The sequence below is a fragment of the Haliotis cracherodii genome, unplaced genomic scaffold, assembly GCF_022045235.1.
Source record: "Haliotis cracherodii isolate W230 unplaced genomic scaffold, xgHalCrac1.p SCAF_10, whole genome shotgun sequence".
NCBI classification, from domain to species: Eukaryota; Metazoa; Mollusca; class Gastropoda; order Lepetellida; family Haliotidae; genus Haliotis; species Haliotis cracherodii.
Window position 1 is genome coordinate 38,575,341 of NW_027266265.1, and position 15,558 is coordinate 38,590,898.

Below are 15,558 nucleotides of genomic sequence, written 5' to 3' on the forward strand. Positions count from 1 at the left end.
TTGCATTGGCATAACACATAATATTAAAGATGCCACTGTCAACGGGAGCGAGATTGCGCAAGATTGAAACGCAAAAACTGAAGCTTGGCATTAAAGTGTCACAAGCGTTGCAATATATAACACCGACGTTTGAGATGCATAAAGATCTAAGATCATATTACCTGTCGGTTAAAATATGATTGTGAAATAACTGTTTGAAATTGACGTCAGTAGCTTTAGGTCTCCGATGACACCACGCTCATCGCAGTAGCAGTAGCAGTAGCAGTAGCAGTAGAGACGTCCCGACCAAAAGCCTAACCACCGAGTGAGTGAATGTAGTTTAACGCCGCAATTTTCCAGCTTTATCACGGGGTCCTATATAATCGATTCTGGGCAAGGCGCCGCAGCGGTTGATAGCATGAGCTTCATTGGGGGTGAAGACACACAATCAACCCGACAGAAAGGGGTAACCTGGTGATCAAAACAGCCCGTCACGTCTAAGGTCCGTGTTACATTCGACAGATGGGTACAATGTGTGAAACCTCACTCACTCCCGATCAACCAGATCACATATTGTGATCACTCGCTCCTTATCCAATTCAGATGGTTCTTACGATAAGCAAGGGGCACTTGTGACCTAGATCCGGGCTGCTCGAATACCTTGAGATATGGTCCAGACCCTCTTAAAACAAAAATCCCGTACCTCTACGAATAACCGTAACTCTATAGTTTATCATAGGCTCACGGCTGCCGCTTTGTGGATCAGGGCCTATGTTCGAGGCATTGACCGCATCTCTCAAGGGTTATAGGTCAAACGGAAAATATATGCCCCGTGTGCCGAGGATGGGTCGAATATATCCTTTTTGCGCATAATACAATATTTTAGTTACAGGACCCCGGGGCCCCTTGCATAAACTACATTACAGGTAGCTGAAATTGGGCGATGCATGTTTTGACAGGTTGCCATAACCATGAAATGAACGCATTCCGTGTCTCAGGAGATATGTCCGCTTTTTCTATAGTTTTCCGACATAACCACAGTTTGCAGTAGATATTGAGACAAGATCAAAGGAAATACTTAACTTATAACAAGGAAGCACACATACAGGATATTTAAAGACTAAAATTGTAGGATGTATCTGTGGATTTGCTTGGGTTTGTGTTTCTCAAAAGAAACAGGTATCATGGATTTAAAGATATTTCTTTCAAATTTGATTCAAGATTTGTTTCGCCGTTTTGACGTTTAGATTCTCAGAAAGCATGGCCGTATATTTCATGTTAAATATATCAGCATCGTTACGAATCAACTGAGATAGTGACCAATGGCATTTCATGACCTTGTGGGGTGGCTACCCGCCTAGTTGTTAAAGTGTTCGCTCGTCACACTCGGTTCGATTCCCGACATGGGTACAATGTGTGAAGCCCATTTCTGGTGTTCCCCGCCGTGATATTGCTGGAATATTGCAAAAAACGGCGTTATACCATACTCACTCACTCACTCACTCGTGTCCATCACTAACATCAGGATAGCATATACACTGCCGGTTGAAAAGAAAGAATACACCCATGTTTGAATGGCCAAATGGAAACAAACAAGAAATGTTTTTTCATGGTGATGTATTTCATACACAGTTGTGTTTTGGACCTTAAGCTTCCAGTGTTTCGGCGACTGTTTTCAACCTAGTAACGTTTTGATAACGTTTATAATTGTTTGGTCACATCAAATTTTCAATTGTATACTTTCTTTTGCCCGGTAGTGTGCTTATTGCATGTGCAGACTGAAGTGATATGGTAAACAATGTGGTTTGATGGCATCGGACAACCTCGGTGGAATGATCTCACTGTTGCTTGTTCTTTTCTGAGGTCAAGCAGAGCACTCATTCCAGGTGACAGTTGTTTTCTTTAACCAAAATGAAAATAACATCGCAAAAGTTGCGACCTCGTTAAAAGATCGCAACGTGACCACATCCTGAAAACGTATTTGCGACGTCCCACAACTGCGACGCGGTTTTAGCAACACTCCCTGAGAGCAAGATCAGTGATGCGACGCGGCCAAAGTTTGCGATACATCGTACGAGATAAATCCAGTCAGACCCTGAACACCAATTCAATTACACCGAGGAGCAAAAACAATTACTCTAAGTTAATTTTATCATAGGTTTGATTTTCAGTGGAAAATATCTTAAGTAGCCGATGGTATATCCCAAAAGATGAACTGTACTGGAGCTTAGTCACCACTCAAAGAATACTTCTACATGGTTTTATTTCATAATTATTTTTTTATTTAAAAAAACTTTTAAAATTTTAAAGAATTTCGCACAACATACTACTGCTAATGGGTATCTTGGAAACGTTATCTCCGGAAATCAATAAATTTACTTTCTTTCGGCGACTATGCTTGTGGTAAAAGGCGACTAACGGGATCGGGTGGTCAGGCTCGCTGACTTGATTGATGCATGTCATCGTGTCACAATTGCGTGGATCGATGCTCATGATATTAATCACTGGATTGTCTGGTCCAGACTTGATTATTTACGGAGCGCCGTCATATAGGTGAAATATTGCTGAGTGCGGCGTAAAACAACAAACCAACCAACCAACCACAAATGTACAACATTCCAAGCAAGGTAGGGAGCATGTGTTCAAAACTCATTTCTCACACCAATTTTCATTGAATCAATCATTTTTTACATACATTTACTTTTTACAAACTGTTGCTGGAATGGGCGATGGTAAAACAGACATCATCAAAGTCAACAACAGTCCTTTTAATATCTCTATGACATAAAAAATCAAACTCGGTATACTTTCTTGTGCCCCTCAGTATAAAACCCTCCCAAAGAAATATTGATCAAAAACTGGCCATTACATCCTACACTGTAAAACATGAGTTTAGAATGTACACATGTAGATCTAAACATGTTTAGGACTGTGTTTAAATCATAAACGGAATACACATTTGATGTGTTCTATCTGAACACGTTTAGGGTCTAATCGCATGAGGGGGCACGGGTGGCCCAGTCGTCTAAGGCGCCGCGATTCGCTGTGCAGAGTTGCGTCCCAGAAATCTATGATTGTGGGTTCGAATCCCGATTCGCCCCTATTATGTGTCTAGGTTTGTCAGCACCATACATCGAAGTGGTAAACGTCTGAGACTTGCATCACTTCAGGCTTTCCTCCCACATTAAGCTGACACGCCGTGATATAACTAGAATACTGTTAAAAGCGACATTAAACCCAACTCATTCACTCACTCTAAACACATGAAATGAGCTATTTTCTCACAGCCACCTAAACAGAACATGCCCATAATCAAAACATGTTTAGAACTTTACTCGGGCAAACTGGCAGTACCAGAAGGCTTCATTTAAATCTTTGAAAATAAACATTTATCATAATTACACATAGAGACAATATGTCTCGGTTTGTTTGTTTTGTTTTGTTTGTTGTCTAACGCCGCACTCAGCAATATTCCAGCTACATGACGGCGGTCTGTAAATAATCGAGTCTGGACAGTCCAGTCCGGTGATTGATATCATGAGCATCGATCCACGCAATTGGGATTCCATGACATGCATCAACCAAGTCAGCGAGCCTTACCACCCGACCCCGTTAGCCGCCTCTTACGACAAGCATAGTCGCTTTTTGCGGCAAGCATGGGTTGCTGAAGACCTATTCCACCCAAGAGATTCACGGGTCTGTTTCGGTTTGACACAAATCACTAATGACACAGTGACTTTAACAGGAACAACGAAAGACAAGGGAGCCCTTCTCCATCTACATGTACGTTTCCAGCTTAACCCAACGTTCAGTTCTCTCAGTTATAACCTTTGCTTGAACACTGCATGCGGACGATTTCCTAACCAAGGACGACCCAAGAAACCCTGTTGACCATGGTATAACCAATGTTCACATGTTTACTGATTTGCATCATTCTTCGGTTGAGCAAAATTGCCTATACTTATATAATACCCCGTTCACATGTCTGTATATATGCATACGTGTGTAGAAATACATATAGTCAAGTCCCGTTAATCCGACATCGTTGGTTGCATATGATTATGTCGGATTAACGAGTATGTCGGATAAACGAGTATGTCGGATAAACGAGTATGTCGGATTAACGAGTATGTCGGATTAACGAAATTAAGTAGTATCAACGTTCGTGATCGAAAATCGGACAACTACACGATAGGTAACGATACAAACCACGTAATAAAAAATGAAAGTGGGTGTACTTGTCATGTGAATGGGTTTACTCATGTGTATATATTTACACCAATTTTGCATCGTGTCTGGAGCAGGTGCAAAAGTAAATGTAAATTTGCACTGTGTGTATATGTTGCATGTGAACGTTTATGTTAACGTAAGAGGATGATCCAATTAATATCTGTTCTTTTGCCAACACCAAACAAATTGTCAGCAGTTGCTAACTTTTATGCATATATACAGAGTTGAGCGGACGGTGTTTTCTTTTGGTTTCAAGGAGTCCAAACTTTGTGTACAAATTAAATCAAACACATGTTGCTTCACGCGAAACGTTGTGGTGAAGTAACTCTCTTCCCATTCAACTTTGATTGGAAAACAACCTGTTTTGTGTTGGAAGTCTTAAATAGACTGACGAATTTGTGTGCCTTACACAATTTACATACTTTATTTACCCACAAGTTCATTTTCATGCGAACGCATACTAAATTTACATATACACATGTATGTATAGTTACACATGTGCAAAATTACTTACGTTAGTAAATGTTGTGCATGTGAACGGGGTATTACAGAACACTTGTTATCATCTCATAGTTGTGTGTTATAGCAATTGTGCAACTTCGATGATGACTTTGTGCTTCTGTCTGATGTTCAACACGTTATTTAGAACTGACTTGTCGCTCGTCATGAATTAAATGGAAAACGTACAATGGTAGATTCGTTAAGCAATAAAACGCATGTTAACCCATCCCTGTGTTGTGTTATAGCACACGTCTGTCGTGTTTTTCCGTCTCCTGGCATCTATTTTGTATTATATCCAAGGTTGCATTTGATGCGTTTTATTCAGGGTGCTGGCCTACGTTATGCTTGATTAACAGTGGATAACCCATGCTGAATCAAGTCAACGCTGGTTGTCAAATTATAATAATCGAACCAACGTGGTGTAAATCACCGTACGGAGAGATGTGATCGATAATAACAATAAAATGTCCCCTGGGTTTCTGCCATATGGCGGGAACTATGACCCAGTTCCTTCTCAGCTACATTAGAGTGGGTGAGTGAGTGAGTTGGGTTTAACGCCGCTTTTAACATTATTCCAGTTATAACGCGGCCTGTCAGCTTAATGTGGGAGGAAAGCCCGAAGTGATGCTGGTCTCAGACGTTTACCACTTCGGTGAAACCCACGAGCACGGGTATGGTGCTGACAAACCTAGAAACATAATAGGGGCGAATCGGGATTCAAACCCACAATCATAGGTTTCTGGCGAATTACAATAAAAACAACTGAGTACTTTGTGAATGATTTACTTAATAGGTACAACCCGAAGTGATTTATTGTAACTTTGAACACTGCAGACTCAGCAGGGCAGATCTCTTAATTCTGTTCGATACATATGTTCTTTGTTTAACGCCGAACTCAGCAATATTCCAGCTATATGTCGGCGGTCTGCAAAGTGAGTGAGTGAGTGAGGTTTTACTCCGCTTTTAGCAATATTCCAGCAATATCACGGCGATGGACACCAGAAATGGGCTTCACGCATTGTACCCATGTAGGGAATCGAACCCGGACCTTCGGCGTGACGAGCGAACGCCTTACCACTAGGCTACCCCACCTATCCAGGCGGTCTGGAAATAATAGAGTCTGGAAAAGACAATCCTGTGATTGATATCAAGAGCATCGACCTACGCAATTGGGATACGATTACATGCATGAACCAAGTCAGCGAGCCTGACCAGCCGATCCCGTTAGCCACCTCTGAAGACAAGCATAGTCGCCTCTTACGGCAAGCATGGATTGCTGAAGACCTATTATAACCTGGATCTTTACGGGTATGATACATTTTGTGGAATGGATGTTGAATCAGAGTAAAAGATTTGTTTTTAATGAGATTGCAGTGTTCAAAGTTTCCGTAAATCAACTGGATTGGACGTATAAAGTAAAAAATTCACAAGTCCCTGGACTAGGCTCACCTCAATCTCAAAGGATCAGGGGCCACTTGCACATAGCGATCTTAGCGGTAAGGCTATCGTAAGCCTATGTTAGAGTATGGATCAACCCGCATTAAATCCATATTGGAACCGATTTCACTTGTTCATGTGGCAATGACATTCGATAATCCAATCTGGTGGCAGCTTTAACCCTTAAACGTTTTTGCTCGGTATCAAATATTATCCCGGATTTCTTTTCTTTAAGAGTTGCGAACTCGTTCTTATGAACTTCATGTGGGGTGATATTCGGTTTCGATCGGTACGTGGTTTACAGTGAAATCATGAAATAATACTACTCCATTGCTCCCCGAGGTATCTAAATGTATCGCAATAAACCGAGGGGACCCGAATGGTGTTGCCGAGTTTCTCTGAATGAGACCCGGTCAAGGAGTTACTTCCCTTATAAAAGTCGTGATACTCCAAGTTATTACATATTTGTGAACTGTTCGGTCGTTGAAAGTTAAAAAAAATAAACAAGCTGTGATTCTTTTTACTGATTAGATAGCGGTCATAACATGATATAATTGCTATAGCAAATGTCCATGGTCTACTAAAAAAGTCGTAAATGCCACACGGTCGTAAATTATCCACGGCAAATCCGCGTGACTGATCCCCCAATAACACCGTATCACATAAGTACCCACCCTTTACGCTTTATGTAGTTTTCAGTATGTGTTGAGTCAACCATATCATGTCAATAAAGATCACTGAAACCTATCTCAAAAGTATATTACTTCCTGAAACAGACCTGACGTGGCTCTGTTCCTGTGAATGCGATCGAGGGATAGCTCCCTATGCAAAACATTACCTATTACCCAGAGCTATAGAAAACCACGTTACGCATAAAGCTGTTGCAAGTTACAGGTGCGCGATGGCCCTGGACTCTGGCCTTCTCCGAGAACCATTACATGGTATACATTATATATACATGTTCCCGTCACTGCCGTGTGACGGCAATATTTACCATCGGTATACATTCAAATACAATTGCTTTTATTGAAGTCGTTTAAAGCATATTTACATTATTAAAAGCATATAGAACTCGACGGCTTATGGGGACTAGATAGTTTGTGAAGAGCTGGTATTGACAAATTCCCGCGCTTAATGTGACAGCCTCTTTTTACTTACTCCCATGAGGGGCCTCATGGAGACCTCTGCGCTTTTCTCACGTGCTTTTTATAGACTCCTTACAGCGATATGTGAGGCTACCAAAGTTTAGCTGTTCGTGTCATTGATTAATAAATGTTCCATTTTTACTGACTTATATAACTTTGTCTATATTTAAAAACGCTTTTACATAATGTCGGCAAATATATAAGCCGTTTTAATCATTGAAGCAAGACATGCTTCATTTGAGCACATCTGGACAAAACGAACAGAACTAGACAATGATAATGTATCAAAATCTGCAATGGGAGTACGAATTTACACCAGCACGGTGATTGCGGATTACATTCCATTGCTAAATTCACACCATGACTAACTGAGATGTAACTATCGTAGTAGCACCTAACACTATCACATCTTTAACATATTTAAACAATTAAGCACTCGCGCCAATAAGTGAGTGAGTGAGTGGGTAACGCGGCTTTAAACAATATTTCAAGGTGTAAGATGCCACTTAATGTGTGATGAAAGTCTACGGTTGCAGAAGTCCAAGACATTTACCACTTTGGTGAAAACCAAGAGCTCGGATGTAGTGTTGCCAGGCCATGGATCATAAATGTGGTGAGTCTGAGGTTCGAATCTCAGCGGTTCAGCGGATCATGACAATACTTAGGGACGCAACTCTGCACAGCGAGATGTGAAGTCTTAGACTAAAGGCAAATGTGTCATCTCTTACAGACAAACAGAGCATGTATGATATACATTATTGTACTCTCGCTATCATAAAATGAGATCTGTTTCAAGTTTTACAACTTTTAAAGGGTCACAACTATTTGATTTGTTTAAATATAAATTTGATCAATTACCTCGTAGACGCTCCTGAGCTTGAGTCTGTGGAAGAGTGGGATGAACACATGTGCAGTGATGGGCACCGAGATGAAGTAGGACAAAGCGTTCACCCAGAACGCAGCACCAAACAAATAAATCTCCACAGGAACCGCCAGCACCGTGATGGCGGACAGGAAGCTGGCTAGGACAGAGAAGGCGACCGGAAGGAACTGCATATCCCGGCCCCCCATCAAGTACTCGTCCGTTGTCTTCTGTCCCCCTCGCCGACAGCCATGATACAGTCCTATCGCCGCCGACACCACCAACATCAACGTCAGCACTAAGTAGTCGTGCCAACCGAATCTTTCCGACATTTTCACAAGTGTCGTCTGCTACGACAATGACGTCACTATATGTGGAGATCCCTCAGGTTTCCCTCGAAACTGTTTCTGGTATTTGTCGTCAAGTGTTTGCAGTCATATATCTGAGAACATCTGTCCAAGATCGACACTGATTGGTCGAGACAACTGCTTGTCACTTATGACTCGGTTACCAAAGTTTCGAAAAGTGTCAGACAAACCTCATCCTTCTAAGAGCGCACGTTTCCAACTAGGCTGCGAATGAACCAGTATTTCCAAGATACTGACTGGTCGTTTGCTCTGTTTTCTTCTCCAATGATACAGCGCTAACACGAGGCAAGCCACAGGAAATCCTTGGTCTGCCTTAACATAAATACCGAGAACACTTTGTGATTATGTAGTATTTACACATTTCGCTTTGTAACTGCAGATGCAATATCTTCAAATTAAGCGTGTATAATAGTATAATCTTTGCACGGATAAATTCCGATTACCCTTTCATAAAGTCAATAAAGGTCTTGTCGCTCACCACAGTACTGTGCTATTCCGGATGCTGAACACAAACAAGGTCTGTGTGGTCGAGTGTACTCGTTAAGCCTTTGTCGCCGAAATCCACAAATACACACAAGTAAAATTCAATTAGGAAATTCTATTACCACAACAATTGATGAGGCTCTTTCAACGTACGAACAACTTTTCTTCCTCCAAATCCTTTTGTGTTCCCAGGTATCTATTACTCGTTGAAAAGGTATTCAATTAATTTTCAACAAAACTCGCGTTAAATCTTTTGGTTCAAAAGGTGAACTTCGTGTTTCCTAACACAACTGTATAAAAAATCCTTTTCGCGAATCACCGAGACCTCACCTTCAATGATGAAAGTTCGAAAACACAAACGAAATTTATCATGAGAACAGATCGCACAAAGGAGGCGATATAAGCGGCACCCCTAAGTGTTCCAACTTAACCTGTATACTCGCAACACCAGTGAGCCTCTGACGAATCCAGCACTATCCTTCTCTCATCCACACCTTCACTCAAACAATCCCGTCCGTGTTACTTGCCCTGGGGGAATTCCCAACTCTCATTTCCATGATTACTATAGCGCACTCTATCCTGCACCAAAAAGTTCATCCTCGCTTGACCGCCTGACATGCCGTCTACTTCTATTGTTCGAAAACGGGTGCTTTCTGTTTGTGATGTAGTACCGCGTACGGAAGTAAGCAGCAATAATATTCCGGAGAAGTGTATTCGTCTGCTTACCCCTGAGTCGAGTCAGGCACCTGTATCGTCTGCTACGGTAGACGTGATTCGAGCACACCTGTCGTCTGCAGCGAGTGGACAGTTAACGGCTTACTCCGAACACAGCGCGAGCGCAGCTCTTAACACTACCGTGTTACACAGTCGAGAGGGAAGGTTTATTTGGCAACCACCGTTATATTCCAATTACCTGGATAGGTGTTTTTTTAAAGGGTACGTTGTGAAGAATTGGGATTTATTTCCGATGTTGTCAGATTTCCCAATCAACACACGGAATAATAGAGAAGTGTTTGATTTACTTTCATTGTAGTAAAAACTACAGCACCTTTCCTCCGAGTGAAACAGAAGTTGAGTACCCCGGCTGTCCCCGAGTAGTGATTGGGAATCCGGACAGGGCATAGTGAATGAATATTGTTTTACGTAGCGGTATTGTTTCTTCTATAACAAACCGCCTGTTAGAATAATGGGCCAGGCAAAAAAGGAACAATGAGACATATTCATCATACATTGTGACCACCCGATCCTCTTTTATGTCGGGGCGGTCGGGTAGCCTAGTGGTTAAAGCGTTCGCTCGTCACGCCGAAGCCCCGGTTTCGATTCCCGACATGGGTACAATGTGTAAAGCCCATTTCTGGTGTCCCCCGCCGTGATATTGCTGGAATATTGCTAAAAGCGGCGTAGAGCCATACTCACTCACTCACTCTTTTATGTCGGCTTTAATGACAAGTAATGTAATGAAAAGTACTGTGGACCTATTCTATTCTATCAGGGAGACACGTATTGGGTCTTGTGGCGTATTCTGCCCCGGAATCCCTTAGGCAGAACATGGACAATGGTAAGTGGCACTTGCTGTATACAGACCAACACCGTCATAGCTAAAGCAGGACATCTGTCTCTTGTAGCTAACGCTTCACGTGGGGCATAAAAAACCAAGCATTTAGAATCTTATACTGATTGAAGTACTAACATTCGTATTAAACATATTAACATCTACTTAAAACCCAAAGTTAGTGATCATATTCTTATTAAGGGAGCATCCATCTCACTTGTATGGGTGGCGGGTTGGGGTGGACGGCACGGGGAACATTTTTGTTTTTTAAATCTATTTTTTCCCATGCTACATCCACCAAGCTATGTATTTATGAGCTGTATCAAACAATCTGTTTTTATTCAACATTGACACCAAATTTGTGACGTTTGGGTATTTTCCACAAAACAAACTAATAAATTTTTTCACCACTGCCAACAAACTACTAATTTTACGCATTTCTGAACAAAATAATCACTTAAAAAATCTCCCTAGCCCCCAAAATATGTTGGATGTACTCCCTTATCGCTTTTCCACAACACTTGTGTCTTTGAAATTTAGAGGAGTCCAGTGTTTAATTGAGTTTTCTAAAGAATATCTTTTTAAGTTAAAATTTAAACGAATTTAGAAAATCATTTTCTGCTGAGAATTATATTATACTTATAACAGAATTACTTTTGATGTTCAGTATCAGTAAGTTAACAGGTAGGTTGGGTTTCGGTTATATATAGAGATTTTCTTTGACTGCATAAGCACCTACACCAATCACAGATGGATCAGCGTTGAAACACACCCTCGGGTTGGATAACAAACTACAATGTACACATTGTTGTTCAGCCTGTTTAACCTTTCTTCACAACAGAGGAAGTGTTTGAGGGAAAGAGTTGGGTTTAACGCAACTCTGAAACAGTATTATAACTATTGGTATATCCCGGAACCTCAGCTTAATATGGGACGGAAAAATATATGTCGGTCACGTGTGTTTAACATTTGAAACAGGTTAATCAGGGCGAGTACAGCTCTGTGTATATTGCATGGGCGGTGGGGTAGCCTAGTGGTTAAAGCGATCGCTCGTCACGCCGAAGATCCATGTTTGATTTCCAAAAGGGGTACAATGTGAGAAGTCCATCTCTGGTGTCTCGCAGTGATACTGCTGGAATATTGCTAAAAGCGGCGTAAAACCATCCTCACTCTATATTGTCGTCAACTCCTGTGATATTGATAAAGCACACAACAGAGCGGTTAGACTGTACTCACTGTGTATTGTAGTAACATCTCTTGACAACAAGAGTGGATTTCGTGTTTTCGGCTAGCTGAAACTTCCTTCATGATAGTAAGTTTGGTTTAACGCTGCTTTGAACAATATTTCAGCTATATCACGGCGTGTCAGCGTGATGTGGGTGGAAAGTGATACAGGTCTTTGGTGAAGTTCACTAGCCCGGATATGGTGCTGACAAACCAAGAAACATCATCAGGGCTTACTGAGATTCGAACCCACGATAAACCACACACACACACACACACACACACTGCTGTGATGGCATATTTACTAAAAGCGGCGTAAAACAACTCACTCTCCTCCAGTGACCACCACCAGCGGTAACGGCAACACATTCTTCACCCTGTATAGTGTGAATGCCAAGTCCCAACAAAAGTCGGTGTTTGGTGATATAATTCTAGGGTATGACGTGACGTTTACTATTGGTATGGTACAGAGTTCGAATGCAGATTCTGATACATTTTTGTTAATAGCAAGCCAGTGATTAGAGTTACCTGCCCTTGCCTTATACGATCTCAAGCTCCTTCCCAGCGCGTGACACCTTCCTTACACTTCGGTAACATAGTATAGATAGCTCCGCAAACGGGATTTCGCTGTGAGGAGCTTAGTACGATCTTTCTTGAGAGGTGCACTTGAATAGCAATATGATTGCAAGTGCGTGTGCGTGGCTGCGTGTGCTTGGTTGCCGGTATTATAGTGCTAGCCCACTGAGAAACCATGCCGCAGTTGAAATGGATACCCCACTCAGACACAATATACTGACTCCGAGACAACCAGTCCTTGTTTTGTCCCATTAATGCCGATCGTCAGGCAGGGTAGCCAGTATACCATCTTTTAACGTCTATGGGACTAACGTTCCCGGGGATCGACCCACCGCCCTTCCGCTCTCGAGCAGACGTCCTATCCACAAGACCACGATGCCGTCCTCCTTGGGAGTGAAACATGACGTGATTGCATGTAAAGGAGGCAACCAGTGTTTTGCCCGCGTTAAATACCAACACACACACACACACACACACACACCCACCCCCACCCCCCCCCACCCCCCACCCCCCACCCCACCCCACCCCCCACCCCCACCACCACTGCCGTGTGGCCACCAAGAATGAGTTTCACCTACTCCCCCACGTAGGGATTCGAACCCAAACAACAAGTCGACTCTAATACCTACTTCTGAAGAATGGTCATATTTTCTTACGTACGAACGAAGTGGCATGTACGAATTGAAACTTGACAAAACGCATACGAGTTTCGTTTATTTGTATTCCTTACCCACAACCGACGGCAAACTCTCGGAAGCTCTAGCGTCATCCCCAGCCCCGGGGCGGCAAATTAGATGATAGATAACAAAACCCCTTGGTCGTATGAAAGGTCAACACGGGGAGAAAGCAAAGCAACATATCTCTTTCTTAACCTGTTTATTTATCCCCGCAATCCGCTCATAAAGGCGTGAAAGTGGGGATCGCACAGGGGCACAATGTATGTCAGCCGGCGTCTGTTACGACGAAAAAACATCAGCGTGTATTGAAACACAACATGGTTGTAGAATGCCGCGCGCCTTTCTCTTAATGGATACCGTTTGTTATGACTTGATTATAAAGTCAAGATGGAGGTTCTACATCAAGGGGCAAAAACTTCAACCGTCTGTCTTTGAGTTGCCGAGCAGGCAGGTAAACTGTCTTGCTGATATTTTCATAATGTCTGCGAAGAGGTAGAACTACTTGCCTGCGGGGAGTCCTGTCCCTACCGTAACATTACTTCAGAACATACATACCAAAAGGTTTCGCATTGTCGGCCGATAATGAGGTGATCTCAAAGCTCCGGAGCCCATTTTATCTCGATCAAGACGTTAGTGCTAATAAGTGTTAAGTGTGCGACTCCGACATTGCCTCTTGGTGGTTGGGGTAATCATAAACTGCTTGTCTGATATACATAAATACAGTTGAATTAAACTAGATAGGACTGACAGTTTGAGTATAGTCTCCCTTTAAGTAAGTCAGTATTGTTTTACGCCGCTTTTAGTAATATTCCAGCAATATCACGACGGTGAACACCAGAAATGGGCTTCACACATTGTACCCATGTCGGGAATCGAGCCCGGATCTTCGGCGTGACGAGCGAACGCTTTAACCACTAGGCTACCGACCGCTTTACTCCCCATGGACAGATTTAATCTGATTCTAGATGCTCACCGGCACCATCAGCACCAATACGACCTACACTGGTAAAAGAAGACGCCTGGATTCTAAAATTCAAAGAAATACGGAGCGGTCGGGTAGCCTTGTGTTTAATGCGTTAGTTCGTCACGACGAAGACCCGAAGTTTTGTTAGGTCGTTGATGATGATGATGATGATGATGATGATGATGATGATGATGATGATGATGTTGGAGATCCAAAGGACCCGAATTCGGACTCGGCTTAGGTCTTGGTTCTTCAAACAAACAAGTAGTCTTATGTATATGTAAGTGCCACCAAGGTTGTAGCATGCAAGCTTTGAATTTCCTTACTCATTTAGCACTGATGCCCCAGTCGTCTAAGGCGCCGCATATTCGCAGAGAAGAGTTGCGTCCCTCGGCGTGCCAGAAACCTATGGTCTTGGGTTCGAAGTCAGTTTCGCCCTGATTTCTAGTTTTGTCAGCACCATACCCGAGCTCGTGGATTTCACCAAAGTGTTCCACCAAAGTTTCACTTGCATGACATGGGGCTTTCCTCCCACGTTAAGCTGACAAATGGGACTTAACTGGAATACTGTTAAAAGCGGCGTTAAACCCAACTCACTCACTATGATTGTGGGTTCGAATCCCTGTTCGCTCCGATTATTTTCTAACTTGTCAGCACCGTACCTGTGCTCGAGGGTTTCAGTAAAGTGGTTAACATCTGAGACCTGCATCACATTGGGCTTTCTTCCCACACCAAGTTGACATACCCGGATTTAACTGAAATCCTGTTCAAAGTAGCGTTAAACTTCCTCCGCTTGTCAGATAGTTATCTGATATTCACTGCTGTATAACATCCTCCTTCTACACAACAACTGCCTTGATTAATTGGAGGAATGTTATCTTACAGTCGCATATTCCTGCTGCACAAAGTCCTCTACTCTGTCCAATACAGCCCATGCAAGTCTATAATATTTGGCAAGTCTAGATTACTTCAGTTTCAGGATAAAGAAAGTCTCTTGACTCCTTTTTATCATATTCTATTCAGTTAATTTAAGAAGTGTCTTTTTCTGTAAAGTATGTTCGTTTCAGAGACTAGATGTTAGTCTAAACTTCATCCTTCCTCCACGCTAATGTATTGAGTGAGTGAGTGAGTGAGTGGATGTTAGCTTACGGTTGCCTTAATCCAGTCTTAGCCAGCAAAACGACTATTGCTATACAGTCGGGAGTTGTGAGTCGTAGGTCATAAGGAATGGAAACCCTATATCTTCATGTGATTTTTGAAAATGGTGTATATCTAACAAAGTCTGTATAAATATATTAATGTCCCAAACCTAATGTACAGGGTCCGACCAGGAACTGTTTGTTTGACAGTGGAAACCGCGCATAAATCATCAAATGTATTGACCCGGTCGGTATTTGTCGTATCCTACACTTCAGAAACTGAAGCCCGTTAATTATCCAGCTGTCAGATACTTGCGTTGGGAGCCAGGAAATTTTAATTTAAACCTTCACCTGCCGCACTGAAGGGTTTTTCTCAGTGTCACTTGACAAAATGTATATTTATTATCTTAAAACTAAAAAT

The 15,558-nt window shown here is 42.3% G+C and overlaps 1 protein-coding gene across 1 annotated transcript in view; it reads right to left on the reverse strand.

The window, feature by feature from the left end:
• LOC139454364 (sodium-coupled monocarboxylate transporter 1-like) overlaps positions 1–9,807 on the reverse strand; it is a 48,635-nt gene extending 38,828 nt beyond the window's left edge. Inside the window, exon 1 of the mRNA XM_071236012.1 lies at positions 8,151–9,807. Coding sequence (XP_071092113.1) covers positions 8,151–8,486 — 336 coding nt within the window. The 5' untranslated portion in view covers positions 8,487–9,807. The remainder of the gene's footprint in view (positions 1–8,150) is intronic.
• Positions 9,808–15,558: the final 5,751 nt, after the last annotated feature.